Consider the following 27,438-nt stretch of genomic DNA (forward strand, 5'->3'; position numbering starts at 1 on the left):
TTATGGTGGAGTGTTACGGGATAACAGTGGCTATATTTTACTCATTTTCTATTGCCATTTGGGAAAAGTTACTAATAATATGGCTAAATTAATGGCACTTGAGCAGTGCCTAGACTTCCTGAAGGAAGAAAATCTACAGAACATTATTATTGAGGCCGATTCGGAGATGATTATTAACTCGGCTAAAAGAATTTGCTATGGCACAGAGCCAGAAAAAGTCTCAAGGCACTGGAGGCTGATACAAGTCTTTCAAAGGATTCAAGTTCACCTCCTTGACTTACGCATTGTGAATTTTACTCATGTGCGACGAACGGCCAATAAACTGGCGGACGTTCTAGCCAATCAAGGAGTGGCTTGTACTAAAAACAGAGTCAAGATTATCTGGCCGGAAATGCTTCAGAATAGATTAAGGGATCAATGCCTCAAGAAGGTGGAAGAGGATTCCAAGGTTTATAGTAAAAGGATCATAGAAATAGGATCAGGTTGACTGTTATGCAGAGTTCTTACACAAGCAAGGTTGTTCTTGGTATGCAGGTTTATGTTTGGTATCAGTGTACAGAAGTTTCAGTGGATTGGAAAAGTTCAGGGATCTTCTTTTTCCCATGGTCAAAGAAACAATACTTAGTCTTTCTTGGCAGCCTCTGTTCCCGAATTTCTTGGCCGGCGGCAGTTTTACTGCCCTCGAAATGGTTTCCGACGTATCGCACCACTTTGAGGCGAACAACGATTTTCCTTCTACGGGAGCGATTCCACTCACCTTTCAACACATGGCCCAGGATGGATAGGCAATACTACTCTCATTGTGCGGTATTCTTCGGCAAAGTTGGGCCTCGTGATATGTATAGGGACCGTTGGATCTACTATGGGCAATTGATGGCCAGGATTGCATGGGCATGTTGGTGGGTCCTTTTCATAGATTATCTTCCGAGCTGCTTGCACATTCTATCGAGTATCACGCGCATCTGGCGGATCTAGAGAGGTGTATGTGAATGAAAGTTAAGGTTTAATTCGGACTCGATAGTTTACTCAATTTAGTTTACCTATGTTTTTCGGGTCCAATCCGCGTGGTTTTAGGTGGGCTTACTAGCCACCCGAATTGTCTCTCCGCCGTTGGATCCTTGGCTCAGGATCTAATGGATAATTTATGCGTTTAAGCCTTTTTGTACATTATCTTTGTTTACAATTTAATAGAAGGTTCCACTCTTGCATTAGCAGAAAAAGGTAAAACCACCCCACCAATAATTAGGGGTTGTGGTCTTTAAAGAATAAAACTTTCACTACCTAGATCTTGAATCATTAACATATTTCTATACATCCTAAAAAAATGAACTCTTAATCAAACATAAATACATTTAAAACTATACACTTTTACTTTAGAACCATTCAATATTTATTCTATATATTAATAAGTTTCTTTTCAAATTTTAACAAAAATATTTATAAACATTATTTATTTCCTATGTTATTTTTTCAATACATGTAATGTATAAATTTTATCTTATAATTATTATAAAAGTAATTTCTATGAACATGTATCAAGTCCAGCTAAGATTTTGACCTCTTTTATTAAATAGTTTAAAAAATATAATTAATTATTATTATTTTTTATAGATGATTTTTTTTATTAATTAAATTAATGGAATATTATTGTTGTTTTCAAATTTTAATTTAAGTGATTTATTGAATTTCTAAAAATATATTATATTATTATTTATTGGGATGATAGATTATAATAGATTTTTTTATATATTGCTAAAAATATTTAGACTTTTAAGCGCTATCATTTGTAGACTTTTTATATATGGTAGCAAGAACATTTGGTAGGAGTGAAAGTTATCTCTTCCTTGGTAGGAGCTAAAGCTATTTTCTATGGGCCAATAGCTGATAATGAGGTAGTGAAATTTTCTTTGAATAATAATGATAAATCAATCTACATTTTCTTACGGAAAAAAATCAACCTACTTTTTAAAATAACAATCTGTAATCAGTGTCCCATTATTGCCCATTATTAATTAACAACTCTTGGAAAAATAATCTAGGTTCACCATCAGTAAGAGATTTAGAGATTTTTATGGCACTTTCAATGACGTTTTCAAATGACAAAACGCAGTTGTCTATTACGCGACTTTTTGAAAGCTTTTCCGGTGGGTTTGGAATTTATTGGAATCGCAAGTTTGATAGCTAGTTTCTGCACAATGAAAGTGTCTCAGGGGTTTTCAGGGTGCTGAATCCAAATATGCAGTTAAAAAACCATTTTAACTGCAACAAATCAAGATTTAGCCTCAATTTCTTCCGTCGGATTCCGTCACCATAATCTCCAAAAAGTCGCATTATAGACAACGCCTGACAAAACAGTTCAAAGTAGTTGGCCGCCTTTGATGGTACCTTGAAACGACGTTTACAAGATTCTGTGCGGCAGAATTCATAAAATTTTGGAAGATTACGTGACCCGACTGAAACGAAATCATGACTGCATCCTGATTGGATAATGTTTACAAGATTATTATGTGCTCTAGAATTCAATGACGTTTGAAGATTACGTGGGATTCAACCGAAACCGTGACCTCATTTCGAAAATCCATTCAAAATTATCTTCAGTCAAAGTAAAAAACATTGAATGGTTAGATTACCTTGTACTAACATTAAAAAAATATATAAAATTTCAATGAAATTTGGCAGATTCTGTGAAACAAGAAACCATGACCAGTGACCACATACAGAAAAGCTTGGTACAAGATGTGTGAGGGCAAAAAGTGATATCCATGGCTTGTATTCAATATTGACGTATTCACCGCGAATGCCGTTCGTTTGTTTTCTTGAAAAATACGTGTGAACGCCCATCTAATATACGGCGGGAAAGGGACGCGTCTCCGAAATGGGCCCACTAATAACGACGCAACAGTGTACCATGTTATTCAGGCACTGACGCCCACGATCTGATTAGTTCATTAGATGCCTTTCCGACCACTGCCTTTTCTGTCGAGCAATTTCACTGAAATATCACACAAGTTTCATTAGATGCCTTTCCGCCTACTACCATTTCTGTCAATCAATTTCACTGAAATATTACACAAGTGGCCTTTTTGACTAGGCAATGGCTAACCAGCTTGCTATAGGGTATTAAATGTCCAGGGATATGTATACTCTATAACAAAATAACACACAGTCCTTGGTGGCTACATAAATTAAAAGTAAGGGCTGTGTGTTATTTTGTTATAGAGCATGCATATACCTGGACATTTAATGCCCTATGGCAGGCTGGTTAGCCCTTGCCTTTCCGACCACGGCCTTTTCTGTCAATCAATTTCACTGAAATATCACACACGTGTTAACACAAGTGGCATTCAAATCTTCAATTCAGCGGATCAAGCAAATTTCCAAATGTGAGGGCTAATTTTTTTTCAATAAAGTTTAAAACTAAATTAAAGATAAACAAAGTTCCAAACATTTTTACTTTTTCATCCCTTATCTTTTCACTTTTTCAAAGAATTGTAATTCTTTGTACCATCAAAGTTCAAAAACAAAAAAAACAAAAAATTCAACCTTTTATAAAATTTAGAGTATAAACCTAACATAAATACTCCTTATCCATGCCTCACATTTCCAATCCAATTCCAAAATTCTACACCTTTTTCTTTAAGGAAGATGACCTGGCCATTCATATGGTCTCCTACCCTATCCAATTCCCATTAGCTCCACACAACCTTTTCTTCGACATTCATATGGTCTCATATTCTATCTTATTCCAATTAACTTCAACCAACTTTTTAATGGCCATTCATATGGTTTCAATTTTTGATATGGATGGGAAAGTCGATTTTCCTTTTTCAAATTTAATAGGTTAGTTAAATGTGTAAATTAAAATTTGATTATTTTTTTTAATTTGAAAGTTTAATATTAATAAAAAAAATTAAAATATATAGATTATGATATGTTAATGGAGGGATTCCCAAAACTGAGATCTCAAATTTTATCCTTTATACAAATTATTAATAATTATATTTATCTAAAAAAATTATATCTAACTTTCTATATAAGTAAACATTAATGCTCAGATTGAAGCTATATCCAAAAAAATCTAGGCATACCCCACCATAGTTGCTCTTTTATCTTTTGTAAGAGCCAACCCAAATGTTGCAAGAAAGAATCCCCAGGGATGTCATTGCTGCAATCATACCGCTGAAGCGAGGATACCTATGTCAAACCACGGAACGACATACCATGAATGCCCAAACTCTTGGCTAAGTGAACACTAGTAATATAAATCCAGTGCAAGACATAATGCACTATAGTATGGAAAAGAACCGCATCCAAACAAAAAAATACATGTTTGAGGCTCTAATATGTCGTTGTAATCCCAAGAATGAAAAATCATTGAAGGACCTACTAGAACCAAAAAACAATTGCTTCGGGAGGGAGCCAAAAACCACTACTCATATCCCACCACCTTTCTGCACTACTCATATCCCACCACCTAACACCTTTCCTCACTGCTACTTTCCCACCACCCACCACCTTCATGCACTTTCCTCACTGCTACTTTCCCACCACCCACCACCTTCATGCACTGCTCATTTCCCACCACCCACCACCCACCACCTTTCTGCACTGCTCATTTCCCACCACCCACCACCTTTCTTCACTGCTCATTATTTGAAGAGGGCATATTTTCCAGAACTCAAGCACTTGCCAGGAGGGTCTCTAGCATCTCCTCCATCTAACTCACAAAAATGTGGCTCTTCACATGCATAAGGTGAGCATCTATTCTATCCACATAAAATTGCAAGTCTCTCAACAAATTCCCTCGTAAAAATAAACTCTAACTCTAATTAAAAATCCAAACTTTAAAATTAAAAATTATATACACATATTAAGCAAGGTGATTGCACTATATTCCACTCTTTTTCCTTTTAATTTTATGGATTTTAATTTTTTTATTTATTTTTTAAATACCAATAAAATATAGAATTTTCAAATGAAATGACTTGAACTTAAAAGGTATTGACTCTTATTTATTTTTTATTTTTAATTACCTAAATTTTAATCTATATTTTTCCATCAAAATGAATTCCAAAATTAAAAATTATTAAGTTTTAAGCAGACATTAATTAAATGTATTACAAAGTACTCTGATTATTTTGATTGAATGTATTGTTAAAAACTCTGATTTTAAAAACACATGCTCAAAATTCATGAATAATTGTACCCTTTGTTAGCAAAAATCCAAATTAAATATGAAATTGGTATCTAAATATTAAATCACTTCTATAAACAAATAAGTTAAATGAACAAAATGTGGAGGTAGGTGATTGGCCCCTTATACCGCTTCCTTTGATTTCTCCTTGTCCTATATTGATTTCTAATTGTGTGACCCTAAATTTATGTATTTTCTTCTTCGGATATTGTGAAAGTCAGCAACAAAATTATCTGGTGAAAACCTTTTTTCTTCCTTTTTCCTCCACGTAATCGGCACAGTCACCCTGAAATTCCCTTAAACAATTTTTATTAAATTTTCGTAAAAACCCCAAATTTATTCCGTTATTTTTGGCCAGAGACAAATTTCGTTTCCCTCATTTCCCTATAATTACGAGGTACCTGGGAGTTTGTTTCAAGACATGCAAATATTTTTTTCCATTTTCTCTGCATTCCACTATGTCGGAAAACGGTTTCACTGGAAACGGCAGCGAAATCGTAAGCAATACGAAGAACAGCCATTCCCAATATATTTCTCAGGGAAATCGATGATATGGAAGCTTCTAACAGAACTGATTTACTTTCTGCAATTGTTTTTCAGATAATCGATACCGCTTGCAAGCAGGAACCGGTGCCCTCATCTTCGTGTGCCGCCTGCAAAACCCAGAGAAAGAAATGTACCGAGAAATGCGTTCTTGCGCCATATTTTCCGCAGGACGAGGCCAAGAAGTTCATGCTGGTTCACAGAGTCTTCGGAAATGGCCATGTCATCAAATTACTGCAGGTTCAATTTACTTAATGTGCACTCTTCCTATTTAGATCTTTATTTTCATCAAAGATTCCGCTGACTATGCAATTTTCAAAAAAATCTGAAATGGAAAGTGTTTGAATTTTAAAGAAGAACTTTACTTTCATCAAAGGTTCAGCTGATTTATGCAATTTTGAAAAAAATCTGAAATGGAAAGTGTTTGAATTTTAAAGATTTAAAGATGATCTATACTTTCATCAAAGGTTCAGCTGATTTATGCAATTTTCAAAAAAGTCTGCAATGGAAAGTGTTTGATTTTTTTTTTAAATCGTTGAAATAGATTCTGCGTTTTCAAAAATTTTCGTACCATTCAAAATTTTGAAACTTAATAATATTAAGATTTCTAAAAATTTCCACGAGATTTCTTCAAAATTGTGCAGAAAAATCATTCTGCGCTCTTCCTCTTTAAAATTGGGCAGAAAAGTCATTCTTTTTCTGGCAAAATCTTCTGCGCTCTTCCTCTTTAGGACCGAACTAACCAATTACCGAATTAATCTGAAGATCAGAAGCGATCGATCAAATATATATGATAGTACTGATTGTTCATCTTATAGATTATTTAAAACTTAGGTTTTAGGGTTTGATAATCCTTTCCCGTGTTACAGGATCTCCCGCTCGAGCTGAGGGGTGAAGCAGTAAGCAGTATGGTGTATGAAGCGAACGAAAGACTTCGAGATCCTGTCAATGGGTGTTTAGGTGTAATCAATGATCTGCGCAGAAGAGTAGCCGAAGGTTCCGATCCCAATTTTTACAGTACGTCACCGCAAGAGACAGAAGAGTACTGTGGAACGAACCCATGCTCAATTGGTGTGGACCACTTAGATCCACTTCAGCTGTGGGATCAACTTTGAACATAACCAAGAACCATTCAACACTGTACTGCGATTTGAGTTTCTCTATCAGAGAATTTCTTGTCTCCTCCTGTTTTAATTTTAATTAAAATGTTACTTTTCTAAATCAAGGTTTAAACCTGCATGTCTGTTCAAACTATTGAGTTGTGCTGTGTTAATTTATTAATCACGGGTTATTTTCCTTTTCAATTTTGGTTACAAATTTTGGAAAACTGTTTAAATTATGAATATTAATTTATTAAAATGGTATATATATATATATATATATATATATGTATATATATATATATATATAGGAGCGAAAGCCTGCTCGGTTATTCCATGTAGCTTGGTTTTCCTTGATTAATGGTGATGAGTCAGCTTGCATTAGCTGTTAGCAGCTACAAATAATTGTTCTCACTGCTGGTTTGACAACTAAATTATAATAAGTTAAAAATGTTTAAAAGAAATGAAATTCAATTATATAATTTTAATAATTTAATTTCCTCTAGTGATTATTTTTATTATAAATTTCAAAATAATTTTAAAAGATTTTTAATACAGTGTTTAAGTGGTGCTATCTCTATTTAGATTACAAATTTCAGAATATCAACTATTTGACTTGCTTTCATCATTTAGAATTTAAAACTATCCCAAAATATATGCTCAAATTCATTTATATATTTAAAAATATAATCCAATTACCTTAATAAATTGTTAGTCAAAAAAATATTAAATTTTGTTATATTAATTCACATATAAATAACAAAAAAATATTAAATTTTGTTATGTTAATTCACTCATAAATTTAAAATATAATTTTAGTAATCCAGTAAGCAGTTTTACATGGTTTACTAAAATATTGAATTTCATTATTGTTAATTCATTAAAATCATAGTGTATTTTTCCTTTCATTTTAATTTAAAAAAAAAATGATTAAAATTATAAATTATTTATTTTTAAATTTGTATAATTTATATAACCAGTTTTTTATAAAACTTTATTAAAAGTATAATTCAAATAATTATAAATTATAAATTATAAATTATATTAACAATTGCATCACTGATTAAACTTGTCCTTATTAATTAGGTTAATTTAAAGTGACATGTATCTAATCCACTCTGTCCATTAACAACGAGCACCTGCTGTAGATTGGCATCAATTGGGAACACATATGTGGGATGGAATGTTAGGCAGCCACATACATATACGGAACTACATGGACAATTATGTTTAGTTTATCACAAAACCCATATTACATTCCTATTGTTGAAGATTTAATCACGAATGTAAAAGCCGAGATAATTCGGAAAAAATTAAGTGGTGCTCTTGGATTTGTGATGGAATGAAATTTGTAAGAGGATAGGAGTGAGAGGATTAATTTTTGTGGCGTTAAACAAATAAATTAATAGAAAATATTTAGTTAATAGAAAAGATATTATTAATTTTGATTTACATATTTATGGTGGTATTATTAGATGAAATATAAAAGAGAATGGCCTAGACTATGTTCTAAAATTGTTTTGTTTGGCTAAGAGCTCGTCTTCCTCGGATGTAAGAAACAGGTTAACGACCCAAGACTTCAGGGGTATCTAGCACGGGTGAAAGCATTCAAGTGGCATGGTTTTCTTTGAATAAGAGTAATGAGTCAATGTGCATTTGAGGTTAGCAGGTAGGGATGGTTGTCCTCGGGGTTGGTTGACTTATGATAAGTTTTCCAACTTGTGAAAAAAAATAAATATAAAACAAAAACTATTTGTTTTTTATTTAAGTTTATTTTGTTTTTTTTTTTTAAGTTTGTTTCAATATTAGTTGGTTCATTAGTTGGATGTTGAAATTAAATTTATGCTAAATTAATAGTATTTATTCTTAGAGATTATATATCTTCACATTCTGTCATAACATAGAATGTTAGATAAACATATATAAAAACAAGTTTTGGTAGGGGCGGTCCTTGTCACTCAAGTGGAAATTATGTTTTCAAAGAAATTGCAAAATGATATATGAAGTGGAAAATTTAATTGCATACTAAGGAGAAAGTACTTGCATAAATTTTGGTGGGTAGTAATCACGAGTAAGTATGCACATATACATTTTTACTTCTATGAAGAACACATAAATAATGGTGGGCAATAACTCTTGCTAAGTGTATTTATTTTCATCTTGTTCATATCCATTTTATATGTAAATATTTTCTTAAATTATGGTGGGAAATCCCTGATGGTAGTTATTTATGTGACTAGAACTATTTTCAAACGTTTTAGTTTTAGCTAGTTTTCTTGTAGAGTTCATAAATGAAAAATCAGTGCACAAATATCTAAAAATCATGGCAGAAATGAAAAATCAGTGCACAAATATCTAAAAATCATGGCAGAAATGAAAAATTAGTGCACAAATATCTAAAAAACATGTCATAAATATTGTAACTACATCTAGAAATTATGGTAGAAAGTGGTCACTTGACATTCTATTGTGCAAATGGTATAATCAGACCTTCAAATTATGGTCTAATCAAAGATTTGAAAAATATTTCTCTCAATAATACGAAAAAATAAATATTTTTTTTCAAAGTTAAACATTATAACTTGGAGTTGTGAAGTCTAGTGGAAATAATAAAATAATATTAGCTTACATCATAAAATTTTAGAGGTAAAAAAGAAAAATTAGTTTTTTCAACTCGTATTTTCAACTTATCTCCCTATGGTTTTACTCAAATTTCGAGTGGAAACACTCATTGGATGCTGAATTTGATTTATCATCCAAGGAGTACCCATGTGTCTTACTTTCAATCGACCCTGCTACATGAAAAATGAGAAATAACGTTTTTTCATGTATTTCTCATTTTTTCGTGTAGCAGGGTCCATCGAAAATATGCAACATTGGTATTTCTTGATGAATTGAATTTTGCATCCAATGAGTCCTCCTGCTCGAAATTTGGGTAAAAAGTTAGGTAGATAAGTTGAAAATACGAATTGAAAAAGTAGTTTTATTATTTTTTAATCTTTTTACTTTTTTACTCTAAAAATGGTGAATCATTGCCATTGTTGACATCATAATCTGGAAGCCTATTAGTTCTTATAAAGTTTATTTTAGTTGTACATTTTTCTTATGAAATTTATTTTAAACCTCAAAAATCCCTTAATGAAAATCTATATTAACATTAATATTTCTAAAAGTTTAAACAATATAAAACGAAAAATAATTCAAAAAATGAAATGATGTCTATGAAATATGTAGAGGAATGAAATTTAAAAGCCCCTAATGAAAATCTATATTAACATTAATATTTTTAAAAGTTTAAATAATATAAAACCAAAAATAATTCAAAAATAATTAAATGATGTCTATGGGATATGTAGAAGAATGAAATTTGAAAAGACAAATAGGTAATGGTTGAAACCTTTTTTTATAACATCAGTGTACGAACTATAAAATCAATTTAATAAAAACTAATTAAGTGATGTCTATCGTATATGTGGAGGAATGAAATTTGAAAAGACAAATAGGTAATGGTTGAAACTTTTTTTTATAACATCACTGTTGATTAAAAAATCATTGTATATGGTCCTAACCATAAATCAATTTTATATAATTAAAATTATGTGATGTAAAATATCCAATTTCATATAATTAATTTGAATTCATATATTTGTGTTGTTTTTTTAATAGTATATTTTATTAAATTTAGTTGATATTTTTTTGTTTTTGGTTAGTTTTAATAATAGAGGGAAGAATGATTAGGTTCATTTAAATGTTTATTTTGGAAGAAAGGTTTTCCAAATTTTAATTTAATTATCTATAATTTTTTGGTGGATGATTGGATTTAATCTACACAAAATATTTTAGAATATTCATAGTAATTACATAAATTAAAAGTTGAAATTTATCTCCAAAGTAATTACATCTTTTTCATAGTAGTATACACAAATTAAAGGTTGAAATTTATTTCCAAGATAATTACATCTTTTTCTCCCTTTTAATTAAATTGATTAATTAAAAGAAAAATCATATGAGCAAGTGTCATATGAAATGAGTTATGATTTTTTGGGAATTTAGTATTGATAAGCCATGGTGTTGTAACAAAGCTTATTTACACATTAAGAATATTTATTATAAGATAGAGGTAGATCTCCATAATTAAGAATCTTGTTTCATGTTTTTTGAAATTTATATATATTTATTTTGTAAATTAATTCTTTTAATAATGATAAAATAATTATAATTTATTTGGTTTTTATATTTTTTTAATTTTAGCAAAGTAAAATATATTATAAAGTAATTATTTTGCTTGTGCTAGATTATTTATCTATAAAATATTTTACCAAAATTATAATAAATTTAATTGAACTTGGATATTCAATACCATAATTTATAGATAGAATGTTAAACAATCACATTTATATAGCAAATATTACATAGATTATAAAATTCCTATTAATTGGTGATGTAAAACCAGAGACAATTTGGAAATAATTATGTGGTGCATTTTGTATTTATGATGAAATTAAATTTATAAAAAAAAGGAAAGAAAAGTTGATTTTCATGTGTTAAATAATTAGTTATGAATCTTAAAATCAACATTATATGATTTAAATATTGTAATGTAAAATATCAAATTATCTATATATATATAATTATATTGTCAATTTTATTGTTTTAGTTTTCAATGAAATAATATTTTATTGAATTTGTTACAAATTTAATTTTAATATTAAATGAAAGAACTATTCACTTGTGAAATACTCTTTAGCTTAGTAAAATGATTTCTTCACTTATAAGATGTGGATGATATTATATGAGGCTACATGTTCTATAGGACAATCTTTATCCTCACACACGGTTTCCACCTTCCACTCAGGCTACATGTTCTATAGGACAATCTTTATCCTCACACACTGTTTCCACCTTCCACCCCTTTACAAGAAATTAATTTAAAAAATCATTATAAACAACAATTAGATATGATAGAAGCTAAAAGAAAATTAAATAATATAAAAATTAGTGCAATCACGTTATATTTTTAAAGTTGTATTATTTTTATAAGTTTAATGTCCATATCATATGAATGTAAATATATATTTTCTTTTAATTTTTATTCAAGTGAAATTGGAGTTTACTTCTATAACATCTAGGTGCACACCCTCAACCATGTCACACTGCTTAAGCAAAGTTTAAACCATGGATATAGAAAGTATACCTTTCGAGTACCTCACTTTATGACCCACTAATCTACGTCTTTAAAAACAACATAAATACTATTTTTAATAAAATTTGAAACTTAAAAATAATTTTATATTTTTTAAATTAGAATTCGTACTCCTAATATAAATCCATTTATTTTAGCATATAATAAAATTGAAATATAATTATATTAATATTTTTTTAATGTAATAATGAAATATTTATAAAATTCAATGAAATAAAATAGTAATTATGTCAATAAAATATCTTATATGTAAATAAAAAAGCACAATTTAATGTGTAATAAAATGTGCACTATATTTTTTAAAATAAATTAATATAAATTTTTTTCTTTTCAATTTTTTTTAAAGGTTCTTTAGCATATTAATATTTTTAAGTATAATATATATTATATAGTTATAACAATTTGGGGTTTCTAATGAGAAACAATTTTTGGCCAGAGCAAAATTAGGCTTAAAACTTTTATATCATATATTTAAAAAATAGTTTTGTTCTTGTATTATTTTATATAGACTAAAAACTCCATCAAAATAGATTATGATTTTTGCATTTATGGCCACGTTTTCCTAGGACATTACAAAAAATCGAGAGAAAGAATTGATGATGATAGAAATGGGAATGCCAAAAAGCAAATTGGACACTAAAATGTAGTGCAGAAAATTCTAGTTGTAGGCGCTACGAAATGATTTCATAGCACTTTTAAAAACATGTAGGCGCTATGAAATGATTTTGTAGCACTAAAAAAAATGAATCTTTCAAATTTTGGAAGGTGAAAAGACTTGGTCCTCTGTAGAACTGATTCCTCATGGTCTAACTCGTCTCCCAACTCAAGGAATGATCTCCTCCCGCCTCTCCTTGTCAATGATTTCTCCCTTACTCAAGTTAATGATCCACACTGCAATCAAAAGGACGTCATATTGCTAGCAAAAATAAAGGCGCTGCAAAATAGTTGAAGGTTGGAACAAATGGAACATGCACATATAGACACAACTCCAAGTCTAATTATGACAATCATGTAACATCACAAAGATGGTCACAACAAATTTTGATATGTAAATAAATGCACACATAGTTAGAGTGAAACTATAATAACAAAAAACACAGATTTAGGAATATATATACGACTACACAACTTCCTTTCATTCATTTCGAGCATATAGACTTGGAGGCAGGAAAAGAGTTTCCCTCCTCCCATTCGGTGCCTCTTTTATTCAGAAACATAAGGAAATGGTTCACTTCCTCTTCTCTCCAAACAAGGACGTTGAAAAGACAACCATGTGGACTAATCATTATAATGGAAATAACTCTTACATTCCTAGACTCTTTGAATTATTTAGGAATACTCCAATTCCTATATCTAAATTAAATATTTAGATTTCTAACAAAAACAACAAAATCAATTTTCCAGCTTAACATCTAGTTAGTACACCACATTGTCAAGCTCTTCCACATTTCTTCATCTCAAGCTCAGTTTAATGCTCCTGCATCAGACTCCCTAGGAAGGAAAATTCATGAGCTCTTGCTCATAAGGTGCTCTACAGAACAACTTGCCTTCTGTAGAGTTGCAATAAGCATCCACGTAGAATCCTCCATTAGACGATCTTTCCATTTCACCAAAAACTACATATACTATTTTCCCCTCATGTGCTTTGCAACTACAGTGTCCAAAATCCTTTTAGCCTCCAGACCCTCTTCCATAGGCATCTGCTTCATCCAACTTTATTCACTAACCTCTCCACTGCTCTCATTTGTTGTAGATTAACCTTCATCACTAGCTTTATAGGGATACAAATCAGCCACATTAATAATAGGTGAGATACATATGGCCATATGTAACTTCAATTCATAAGCATTTACAAAAAAAAAATGATTATCCTGTAAGGTCCTATTTTCTTCATATTGAGTTTGTTATATTCCACTATTGGGAATCTCTCCTTCCTCCAGTGGGATAATACCATGTCCCCTACCTCAAATTTAACCTTTATTCTTCTAAAATTTGCTCTTTGTTTGTACTTGTAGCTATTGTCCTGTAGCTTTTATTTTATCTCCTGATGGAAGTCACTCATTGCTACTGAAAAATCCTCCCCATCAACACTACTCTGCTCAAGTTTTCCCAAATATCTTAGCTCGCAAACTCCTCTATGGTGCATTCCATACAAGATCTGAAACAAATTCTTCCCTATGCTCCTATTTGGCAAATCATTGTATGCAAACCCAACTTGAGCTAACACATGATCCCATTGCTTGGGGTGCTCACCCAAAAGGCTCCTCAATATATTTTCGAGAATCCTATTCCAAACTTCAGTTTCCCCATCACACTGTGGATGATAGGATGAACTGAAGTTCAATTTTGTTCCAAGCTTCTTCCACAAGGTCCTCCAAAGACGTCTTGTGAACCTCATGTCACTGTTAGAGATTATGCTCTTTGGAAAGCCATGAAATTGGACAATCTCATTGAAAAACAAATGAGCCACATGTGTAGCATCACTATCCTTGCAACATGGGATAAAATGAGCCATCTTTGTAAATTTGTCCATAAATACAAGTATGGAGTCCTTACATTGTTGCGACCTTGCAAAACCTAAAACAAAGTCCATACTCACTTAGTCCCATGGCCTGCTAGGAATGGTCAAAGGATTATATAGTCCAACATTTTAACTCCTCTCTTTCTCATGTTGACACACTCTACACTTGCTCACATATTTCTACACATCTGTCCACATGTTTGGGTATAAATAAAAATGTTCTAGTTGCCCAAGTGTCTTGTCCACACCAAAATGCCTTGCCAATCCTTCATTGTTCTTTTATTGCATAATATTCTCTCTCATTGAGCAATGAGGAATACATAATTGGTTTTTCTTAAATAGAAAACCATCCTGCAACATAAGCTCCTTCCATGGGATGCTATCTCTGCTCATAGGGTTCTTGCATGCTTTAAAGGCTTCTCGAAAATCAAGATCATCCTCAAACAAATCCTTCAAATAATCAAAGCCCAAAAATGCACATGACACTCTTGCATGATCAAAATCCTCTTTCTCAAAGCATCAACTACCTTATTTTGTAGTCCACTCACATGTTTCAAAACAAAGGTGAAACTTTGTAGGAATTTCACCCACTTGTCATGCTTATGGTTCAACTTATGTTATTACATTATATACTGTAATGAAAATTTATGAAGGAATAAAGCAAACTCCTTGGGAATTATGAAAGTTGCCCGAAATTGGACTAGAAAAAAACTTTTGGAAATAATACAGAATATATGAAAGTTTAGGAAGCCAAATTCACTGCAAATTGTAATATCATTTATATCACAAATCAGAGACCAAACTATGAGTAGTTTTATCTACCGCTTATGATTGAATTTTATATAATATTTTTTAATTTAATGTAACTAATTTGTTTAATGAAATAATTTATACACAATGGATTAAATTAAATATACACGTGGTATGTTTTAGTATTTGATTTTCAAATTAGATCACAATTACATAGGGATAGTTATCTATTTTCTCAAAGTATGAATCGAAAGCATGGGCAAGGAAACTTGGGATAAGGAAAAGTAAAAGAATAATAATAAAATAAAAAAAGACTTGTATAAGGTAGATTTTGTTCAATCTATATTCGTATTCATGAATCCTCTATCACTTGATTATTTAGAAAAATTACTGGGTGGATCCAATGTGTTAATATTGATATTTATGTTTAGAAATGTGGTTCCTAGGTTTTGTGGTTAGGCGTTGGGTAGGATAAAAAATAAAAAGATGTGGCCTTTTGTTAGTTGTTATACTAGGGTTTAATGTGAGAATGTGGAGAAATGTTCAACCACTATGGTTTTCTTGCTTTATGGTTTTAAGGTTTGGTGTACCTTCTAAAATTATAGACATGACCTATGAAGAAAGATTGTTGTCGCTCGTTAGAAAATACCGTCCCCGATCACAGTACTAATAATCTTAATAGTACTCCTCAATAATAATATTAATGTAATAATTAAATATAATAATATTATTATTCCTTGCAGCCCATGGTATAACGCATGGGATATGGGTTGAATTTCAATTATCTGTTATTTGAAAAAAAAAAAAAAATATATTTGTGATTTTGATTTTAAAAATAAAAATTAATTAATTAATTTTATTATTATTATTATTATTTTTAAATTGTGATGGTTAATGTCATTTGTTTTATTAAATTATTATTATTTGTCGGGGGTATGAGCTATTACTGCGGGGATCTGACATAGTTCAGTGTACAATGGTGACCATGGACACACAAACAATGAAGTATGATACCTACCAGTGAAAGGAGTTGTTTTTAGTGCGACTTTTTGGAAGTTTTTCTCGTGGGTTTTTCTGGTCAAAATTCTCTAAAATCCCATAGCAATTTATTGAAATTACAAGCTTGATGGGTAATCCCTGCACAATCAAAGTGTCTTAGAGGTTTTTTAGGGTGCTGAATCCAAATATGTAGTTGAAAAACCAGTTTAAATAACACAAATCAAGATTTCACCTCAAATTTTTCCACCTGATTCCGCGGCAAAAAGATCGCACTAAAGAAAACTTAGCCAAAACCAAAGTCAACAATGAGCATTGAAAGAAATCTATCGAGAAAGGCATCTCTTATCCTCTATGACGTGTAATGACTGTGAATGAACCTCTCATGGTGCATAAGTGTAAAGGTTCAAAAGAGTCTAATTAGATTGATTTTTGGCCCTGAAAATCATGGAAATTTTGACAATATTTAAAAAAAAAATTGCACAGATTTTTGTAAATCCAAGTTACAGTGGTCAAACATCAAAATTTTGGGTGCCCCTGAGATTTTTGATGGTGCTAAATCCATTTCCACCATAAAAAACATAATTGAGCGTTATGAAAAACATGATTCAAACAATACTATTGCAAGTTCTTTTGAATTGGTTTTGCTGAAATTATGACCACTTTTGGTGACCCACGCAATTCCTCCCCAACCTTCCACATTCGTTGAATAAGAAATTCCGATTAAAAGACACCGTCAACCACTAATTCAATTCAATATAATATTAAAACCCTATAAGAAGTTTGTCCTTTCATACTTAATTGTCTATACATAATATTTGTGATAAATAATATAAGTTTTTGCAGGGCTTCTATCTGGTGTGGTTCGAATGAAATTTTTTCTAATAGTTTGATATTATATTTAATTATATGAGATATAATTATAATAAAAATATAAATTTTTGAAATTACAGATATTAGTAATAATAATTATGATTAATATTATTTAAAATTAAATTAATTTATTAATTAATAATTAATCAAAATTAAAATATTATTAATAAAGGTAAGTTATTTATAATTATTAGAAATTAATTAAATTTATTATTAAAATTGTATGAATAAATTTAGGATGAGGATAAATGTAAAGTGGATTCTTTCTACGCTGTAAAGATTTATGTTTTTTAATAATAAAAATAAAAGAAGATTTATGTTTTTTAAATAATAAAAATAAAAATATGTGGTGTGGATTAATTTATATATGATTTAGGTTATAATATTAATATGGTGTTTTAATGTTATTTCTATTATTAAATCAACGTTATATATTTAAATATTAAGAAAAAATATATTTTTAAAATCATGAAATATTATATAAAAATAATAATTTTAATAAAGAATATTATTATGATATTTAACTAATTAATTAAATTTTTGATATTAATTAAGTTTTTGATATTATAGTCTCATTTCTTTCCAATTTTAACATAGATATCTAATTATTTTGAAGGAAGCTATTTTCTATTTATAAACAAAATACAAAATAAAAAAGAATACATATTTATATTGTAATGCATCTTCATTAATGATTTAGACCATAGTTTTAGGTATACTATTAAAACTTGATTTTGATAGTAGGTAGTAAATTTCATGTTATTACTTTTTTAATAATATAATATTTTTACTTTCAAATTTTCGATTTGCGATCGGGTTACTACCAGATCAGGATTAAGGAGGAAGACATAGCTAAAACAACTTTTAGAACGAGATATGGTCATTACGAATTTGTGGTGTTACCCTTTGGGTTAACTAACGCCCCTGCAACTTTCATGTGCTTGATGAACAGCATATTTCATCGATATCTGGACAGGTTTGTGCTGATATTTATCGATGATATACTGATATACTCCCGCACTGTGGAAGAACACAAAGAACATCTCAGATTGGTACTGCAAACCCTCCGGGAACACTAGTTATATGCTAAGTTCAGTAAGTGCAACTTCTTCAAGGAAGAAATCCAGTATCTGGGTCAAACAATCACAAGGGAAGGGATTGCGGTGGACCCAGAAAAGATACGAACCATAATGGAGTGGCCCGTACCGAAAGATGTAGTAGACATCAAGTCCTTTATGGGATTGACCGGATATTACAGACGATTTGTGGAAGGCTTTTCTAGAGTAGCATACCCCATCACCTCCTTACAGAAAAAGGGAAGGGTATTCAAATGGACCCCAGAATGTCGAAGAGGCTTTGAGCAGTTAAAGCACCTACTCACCACAGCACCCATTTTAAGCATAGCGGATCCTAATAAGGACTATGTGGTGTGTACTGACGCAAGCAAAGAAGGCATGGGAGGTGTGTTGATGCAAGAAGGGAAAGTGATTGCGTATGAGTCCAGGAAACTCAAGGAGCATGAGCAAAAGTATTCTGCTTACGACTTAGAGTTGGTTGCCGTCATACACGCTTTGAAGATGTGGCGGCATTATCTTATGGGCAGGAAATTTCTGTTATTGACTGATCACCACAGTCTGACCAATTATTTCAGCCAGCCCACTTTAAACGCCAGGCAAGCGCGGTGGGTAGATTTCCTAAGCAGTTTTGACTTTGAAATCAAGCATTTGAAGGGGAAAGAAAATCCGGTGGCAGACGCCTTAAGCCGAAAAGTACAATGCTTGTACGAAATTTCTTTCAGCAAATGGAAAAGCCCCTTCGAGGAAATGGTAAAAAAGGCAGCTGAACAGGATGCTGAATATCAGCAAATAAAACAACAAGTACAGCAGCTTACCAGCGAGAAGAATCAGCAAGGATATGAGGTGGATGATGCTAGAATGTTATACTACAAAAAAAGGCTATACATACCTGATCAAAACAGCATTAAAAATCTGATTTTGGATGAATTCCACATCAATCATTATGCTGGACACCCAGGTTACCAGAAAATGATCACTGCAATTCGGAAGGATTATTATTGGACAGGAATGAAGAGAAATGTGGTTGAGTATTTGGCACGGTGCTTAGAGTGTCAACAAATTAAGGCAGAACATCAGCATCCAGCGGGGCTACTGCAACCATTACCCATTCCGGAATGGAAATGGGAAACCATTTCTATGGATTTTATCACTGGACTGCCTAGAACAAAGAAGAATCATGATTCCATTATGGTGGTGGTGGACAAATTGCGTAAAGCCGCACATTTTATACCTGTGCAATCCACTTACAGGGCTACCCAGATTGCCCATGTTTTCATGTAGAATGTGTTCAAGCTACATGGACTTCCGAAAATGATAATTTTAGATCGTGACGTGAAATTCACGTCGGCCTTTTGGAGGACATTATTTGCAGAATTGGGGACTCAGCTGAACTTCAGTACAGCGTACCACCCCCAGACCGACAGACAAACAGAGCGGGTGAACCATGTGGTAGAGGACATGCTGAGAGCCTATGTAATGTTGCGACCAACGTAGTGGGAGGAGTATTTGCACCTGGTTGAATTTGCATACAACAACGGATATCATACTTCGATTCAAATGAGTCCCTTTGAGGTCCTCTACGGATGGAAATGCCGCACACCCTCGAGCTGGAGTGGACCTGAAGACAAATTAAGATTAGGGCCAGAAATGCTCAAGGAAATGGAGGACATGGTAAAAAGGGTACGCGCTAATTTAAAGGCTGCTCAAGATCGGCAAAAGAGCTTTGCTGACCGAAAGAGGAGGTTCAAGGAATACCAAGTCGGTGATCATGTTTATGTGAGGATCCAGGCCAGAAAGAGTACATTGCAGTGGAGCGGATGTGCCAAGTTGGCACCCCGATATTGTGGGCCATTTCAGGTCTTGGCAAGAATCGGGCCGGTAGCTTACCAGCTCGCCCTACCAAGTCACATCCGAGTCCACAATGTCTTCCATGTTTCTGTGTTGAAAAAATACATTTATGACCCTAAACACGTGATCAGATGGCAGGACATACGGGTAAGGATTAATTAAAGCAAACCAGTCTAAAGGTTTTCTTTACAAGAGATTGATGTAGAATATTTTATGTTGCAGGTAGAACCGGAAGGCGAAGTCTTGGTCGAGCCGCTGAGCATTCTTGACCGAAGAGAAGTACAACTGTGGAAGCGAGCTATTACCCAAGTTAAAGTGCAATGGCACCACTTTGGGCCTGATGAGGCCACTTGGGAGGAAGAAGAGTTCATGAGAAAGACTTACCCGGAGCTGTTCTTAGTCAACGGACATCGGGACGATGTCCAATTTCAGGGGGGGGAGATGTAATGCCCCAGGAAAAATGTAACTATTTAAATTTACTGTGGTTAAACTGAATATGACACTATTTAGTGTTTTGGAATTTAACAACATTATTATTATTATTATTATAATTATTGTTTTTTTTTAATGAGAAAATGGTCTCTTAAAAATGCTGGCAACTTCTGAGGGGAAGTTGGAGAAAACAGTTGCATGAACTGTAACCCTAACCACCTCCCCTAACCGGAAGGGTTCCTGGGGGAAAGGGGAGGAGGAGGGGGGATCTGCGCTGTAGAGACAGGCAGAGAAAGTGGTAAAAGAAAAAATAAAAAAAGACAGAGGTATTTTGTTGGCTAAGTCTGGTGATGACCAGATAGCCTGCTCACTGTTTTGAGCCACTTGTTGAGGGCTGTGGTCTGGCAAGAGCTAGGGGGGAGGTTCGGTTCTCGAAGGACGAATCTCAAGGCTGGGAGGTAAATCAGAAGTGGAGGAACAGTGGGGGTCCAGCTTCTGGAGTATTTGTAAGTTACATCATTACAGGTAAGTGGAAAATACCCTTAATCATTCTGCAAATAGTTTGGGTAGAAAAGAGACATATAGAATTGTTTTCACTGTAAGTTCTGTGTTATGGAAAACTGTGTAGAATTATTTTCACTGTAAGTTCCATGTTATAGAAAACTGTATTGGACATATTCTTCACTGCAAATTCTAAGTTACAGAAGCAGTACTAAATTATCTTTGTTGTAGTTCTGTGATATGAAACTATAAATTCCTAAGGGATTAAATAAGATATAACCTGTAGGATACCCAAGGAAATTAGCAATCAGCGATACCTGAAACGCTATGGGTGGGTAGTCACCACTGGAACATTGTAAAACAGTATAGCGGGCTGTTAGGGTGGACTGATGCACATATGGCGGTCATACATGAAGGTTTCACCCTACAGTTATAACAAGGACACCCCTGGTAACCACCAAATACCCCGCTCGGGAATAGACAAGATTTAGTGCTGGAATTAGAGAACGGCGAAGTAAGAAAAGCTGCCCAAAACTCAACACCGTGGAACGATGGGGAAAGCAACGGTAATTCTGGTTATTATGCAACGGATGGCCCAGACATGGAGTAGATTCTACCACTCCGGAAAGCGGACATTCCTTGTAGAAACCGGCGAGGGTTAGTCTGGGAAGACCGCATAAAGAGTTTAGTTACGAGAAGGGTGAGAGAAGCCCAGGACATTGGACAAGGAAATGTCTGACGAATAAAGATAACCCGGAAAGGAGGAACTAATGACAGACAGGAGACAACGTTGTACTCATGCAGTGCTGTGATGAAATTCGGGTCTTGACCCCAAAGACAATCCTTTCCCAATATATATGTATATAATTATAAAGAAAAACAGCTAAAGACATTCGACTGTGAATTAATATCTACACTGTAATTCCGACATTTGTATGTAAAATAGCATTCATTTGGTAATTCGGAAAATTGCCAGAGAAATACGACAACTGTAGAGCTCAATATCAGATAGAACTTTCTACTAATAGCATAAACATAACATTCTTGTAAACAAAATTAACTCATTCCCCTTTGCTATATTACAAAGGATGCGGTCACAACATTAAGAACTGAGGAATGAGAGTAGAACATAAACCATTTAAGAAACGTATGGTGTTAACAGCAAGTTCTATCCAAATAAGGTTGCCAAACATAGCCTAGTCTGAGCCAAACAGCTCATGGACAACAAATCTTGTAAAATGTTGTACAGAAAGAAAAAAAGTAGAAATATACAATATGCTAAGAGGCCGCCCAGGGGTTCCCTGAAAAGGGCCTACGGGAACCGGCAGAAAATTTACATACTCGGCCGAATGGCTTAATAAAAACAAAATGAGGAATTCATAGCCACCTCTCTCTTAGGGTTTTGTTACATAGTAAACAATACACATGGTAAACAGTCTTAGTAGGAATGAACGTCGGGACCCTAACTGGGTCACCACAGTGGGCCATGTGAGCCACGAAATCTGAGCATCAAGGAAAGACCCAGGTTCAGACAGCCTATGTATTTCTAACAGTAAATAGCTCCAGCAAGCAAAACATATTTGTTGCATACCGGCGATTTTCTGAGTGAGCATTTCGGCCGAAGTTGGCTTCACCGTCCCGCACAAACTGCAACTAGATTGGCTGGAAACACCTGTGAATCATGCCATAGGGTTAAAGCTGTGCTTATCTGAGCATGAACCTGTAATCGCCTTAACAGAAATGATAATTAAAAAATGTTTCATAAGGGAGCTCTTTTCTGTACCTGGTAATGCAGCTCGATGACCAAACGAGGCTTCAGAACCTCCATGCACCATCACCTCAGCGAACCAAACTCTGGAACCAGACAGAACGAGCCTGTAGATGAAACGGGGGTCGGAGCAGCTCTCCAGAGCTTTCCACATGAAAATGAGATCGTCTGTTGGCGCGAGGGTGGGGTAAGCCGGTGGATCCTCCCTACAGCCGTCGGATCGACGTCCAAGCTGCATAGCCGTAGATGCTAGGTTGATCCCGAGGAGATAGCTGTAGCCTTCCACGCCATGTGACAGGCGGGACAGGTAGTAAATGCATGAAAACCACCCAAAACCGGATCAATCAATTAAGTAATGATAATCTGGAGACATCTGTCTTACACACGCAAATGGAGGACTGAGATTCTTGTTAATCTCCTGTAGTTTTGTTCGGACAGATAGCCCTTGTGGGAGGCGATACGGCCTATACCCAATCGCCAAATGAAGTTTAACCATGAGATAGAATTCAGGGTTGCCATTATGTGGGCGTACATGGAAATTTCAACCCTTATAAATGTGAAATTACCGTGAGATGAACCGCGGTAAGGTGAGCCTTGCATATGGTAAATATAAAAAATAGAAAAAAAAATTATTTAGGGACCCATGACAGGAAGATGCATAAAAAACATATATACACATAATAAATACATCAAAATATATATGACAATATCCATAAATTAAGAGTGAGAAAGGATTTAAATCTAAATCCATATTCTAGCTTGATTTGCTAAAAATATAAGTTCAATACAATATATAATTTATCAAGAAACTCTTTAAACACTTTCAAGTGTAATTTATCTTCAATATTGACTAGTATAAGAAACCATCTTCGCTGGAAACTTTTTGTTGTTAACTAGAATACTTCGATACCTTAAACACTAGTACATATTTTATTTTCCCATGAGAATGTTCTTAGAAGGCAGTTATACCTTTTTGTCATAAAATATAAAGTTTCCATACAAATTTATACAAATAATATATTAAAATGAACAAATATGGTATTAAAGTTTATGAAAAAAACCATCCCCAAATAGAGTTCCTATGTTTCTGCCGAGATAGAGATAATGCAATTATGAACTATCTTGCTATGAATTAATATAAAGTTATATGTCTTTATTGTTTTTCACTCTATTTTAACAATATTTAAACTAAGCAAGAGTAGATACTATGTAGCCATTGTTCAAATATAAAAATTGGTTCATACCTTTCAAAGTTCAATAAGGCTAGCTATGTTGCCTTGTTGTGTTTCAATTTATACATGTGGATTTGATGAATTTTGATTTTTTAAGAAATGAATGGTTTTGTCTTATACACAATCAAAGGATGATATAAAAAGTGTTTGAACATGTTTTTAGTTTCAAACCAAAGAATAACATATTAAATTTAAATATTAAATATTTTGTCATATGTTAACCACATTGGAGCTATTGTATCTACAAGAATCAGACCATTTTGTTTCTGGAACAATTTGTGGATTGTTCAATATATTTTAATTTTAATTAATATCACTATTCAGGCCCTGGATGTCAAGTTATTTGTAGCCTACTAGATCCAGTAACTAACAAATTGTACATTTATATTTATTATTTGATTTAATATTTTTTAATAGTATATATATTTCATTAATCCGTCCTTTTCAATGTTTTTCTCTATGTTGCTATCCATATACCATTCCTATCCATGAATCTCTCCATTGTTAATGAAAAATGGATTTCAATGAACTTCCACAATTTAAAATTTATCACTACATTTAAGCATTGCAAGATTAAAAAGATGGAATTGAAAAACAACAAGGAGGATTTTTTCACTATCCTTCCAACATTTTAAAACAACATTCAATCATCAATAATCTGAAAACGAAGTTATTTTCATGGATTTCTGTCATCTTTGAAGTCTTTAACAAAATTCGAAAATATAGAAAGCTAAATTGTCTTGGTAGAGTTCAGTCGTGCAAAGCAAAAGTAAAATAGTTACGGAAAAGAGACGCACAGAAAAAAAAAAAAAAAATGCAGCATAATGTGAATACTAACCGATGATATTTTTTTTTGCCATTCCACAACATTTTAGGGTATTTTAGAATAGGGTATTTTAGAATTCTTTTGTAACAGGACATGGAAAATTAATGGTGGGACTTCTCAAATATTCACCATCTGATGATTGAAATTTTGTTTTAAATTTTGAGAAACTAACTAATTTATTAATGTGAATTTTCTTTAAAACTTTTGGAATTCATGTGTGAGTTTGTTTTATGACAGACTATTCCAGATGAGCCCATAAGAAATTTCTCTTTATTATTTTTCATACCCATACACATAAATGTCGTCTCGGAATTGGTCATAGTTTATCACTACAGTACGTAAAGGGAAGTTTTACTCATAGCCCTGTAAATTACATCAACGAAGTTAGAATTTGTCCATCCAAATTGAGCTCAAGCGATGTGCACACCTCCACATTCCAAAGCGATGCTGACGAAGCATCGAGACGACCAAGCATTGCACTGATTTGAAAGCAACTAGTCAACAGCAAGTAAAATGAGTACAAGGAAAACCGCGATTTCGTTGGTTTTCCATGATAAATATATGGAATCAAAAATTCAGATTACACAAATGGAGGTAGAGAAACATAGATTGTTGGAAGAAAGGGAGGAAACATAGTGGCTAAGGATTCAGGTAGAGAAACATAGATTGTTGGAAGAAAGGGAGGAAACATAGTGGCTAAGGATTCAGGCTATCGAAGGAGATGAAAATACAAAACTATTTCAACAATTTGCGAGAGGTTTGAAACCTATCAACACAATTTGGTCCTTGGAAGACAAGGTGTTGGAAAACAGAGGTAATTCCAACTACCTGCCACCGATATTCAACAATGATTTAATGTTAGATCTAGAAATCAGCCGCTGTATTTAATGAAGTTCTAGAAGTCGGTGGATACATTGACAATGGGGAAGCTTCTCCAGGAAGCCACCGACTGAACCCATCTCCAGAAACTTCTCCAGCTTGTATATATAACTGTTAAATGATGAATGGATGTATGTTCTTGTGTTCAGTGTTTTCTGAGTTGTGTTGGTGTGCTGTGTGCCTCTGATCTTTTCATGGTATCAGAGAAAGGTTGAGGGCTGAGTGTGAGAGCCCAAGTCGAGCGATCAGAGTGGGTGAGATATCGCTGTAAAGTGAGTCGTCAGCTATAGCTGTGAAGCTGTGTATTGCTGCGTGGACGAGAGCTATAGTTGTGAAGCTGTGTATTGCTGCGTGGACGAGAGCTGTGTGAGCCGTGAGCGAGGGCGACTGAGCCGTGAGTGAAGTGAGGTTGTAATGAACCTGAAGCAGACCTGAGGCACGTTGAGGTGTGGCTGAAGCAGACCTGAGGCACGTTGAGGTGTGGCTGAAGCAGACCTGTGGCACGTCGGGGTGTAGCAGATCGGCAACAACGTGTTTTTTTGGCCTGGTGTATGCAAAACAAACCGTGGAGTTGTTATTGCCTGTGTAGTACCGACCAAAGTGAATCTGTTGGGATGAAGTTGAAGGTCTAGTGTTGCCTGTCTAGGCGTTGAGGTTAGCTGAGGAATGGGCGTTTTCTAATTTTATTTTATGTCATTAACATTGTTTTATTTGTGAGTAGATCAGAAATCTGCCCATAATATGGTAAAAATCTGTTGCGATTTTGCATAAGTCTGGAGCCTTGGATAATGCATGCACGATTGCTTACAGTGTTTTTTTTTTGGTTGAATCTCTGGTTAGATTTGACATTGAATTATAACCGGAACATTTAGAAGCAGACCGAGGCTTGTTGTAGTAAAGCCATTAGGAATGAATGTTATTTTATTTTATTGAAGCATAAAAGGGTTCAAATGGAAAATTGATTTAAAAAAAAAATTGTTAGTGTTGAGACTAAATTTAAAAAAAAAAGGGGGTGTTTACTTTTAATGGAGTGATAAGGTATTTAGTATGTGTTTAATGTGGTGGAAATCTTCTAAGGTTTAGTGAAATTTGGTATATTTGAATTTAGATTTGGTGGCATTTTGGTGATTGGAGAAAAAAAAAATTTCATCATGGCAAATTTGTTGCTTGATAATTATATGAATGAATCAACCAAACTTGATGGAGAAAATTATGTGAATTGGAAATTCAAGCTAATGACTATTTTAGAAGGAAATAGTTTGTGGTCCATTGTGAGTGGGGATGAGCCCAAACCCACTGTTGCAGGTTCTATTCCAGATTGGGAGAGAAGGGATACAAAAGCAAAGGTGTTGCTGCGTATGTCCGTAAAGGACAATATTATTCCTCACATCAGATATTGCAAGACATCAAAAGAAACATGGGATACGTTGAAGGGTTTGTATGAAACAACAAATACAAACCGAATCTTGCTTTTGAAGACTAAGCTTTTATCTCTAAAAATGGAAGCAAATGAAAGTATAAGCAATTTCATATCTCGTGTCAAAGATTTAAGTGATAAGTTAGGAGATATTGGTGAAAAGGTGTCTAATACTGACTTAGTCACCATCATATTAAATGGCTTAGTGCAAGATTATCAAATTTTTGTTTCAAGTTTTGCAACTAAAGAGAAACCCCCTTCATTTGATGAATTGACAGG

The 27,438-nt window shown here is 33.3% G+C and overlaps 1 protein-coding gene across 1 annotated transcript; it reads left to right on the forward strand.

Annotated features, from left to right (window-relative positions):
* The first annotated feature begins 5,562 nt into the window (after nt 1–5,562).
* Nucleotides 5,563–6,897, forward strand: LOC149156537 (LOB domain-containing protein 24-like). Its single transcript, XM_089446068.1, has 3 exons — nt 5,563–5,691; nt 5,795–5,977; nt 6,607–6,897. The coding sequence occupies exons 1-3, from the start codon at nt 5,653–5,655 to the stop codon at nt 6,850–6,852; spliced, it is 468 nt and encodes a 155-aa protein (XP_089302194.1). The 5' UTR covers nt 5,563–5,652; the 3' UTR covers nt 6,853–6,897.
* Nucleotides 6,898–27,438: the final 20,541 nt, after the last annotated feature.

Source organism: Pinus tabuliformis, chromosome 9 (assembly GCF_031772625.1).
Source record: "Pinus tabuliformis cultivar Carrire ecotype Pingquan chromosome 9, CPIR1, whole genome shotgun sequence".
NCBI lineage: Eukaryota > Viridiplantae > Streptophyta > Pinopsida > Pinales > Pinaceae > Pinus > Pinus tabuliformis.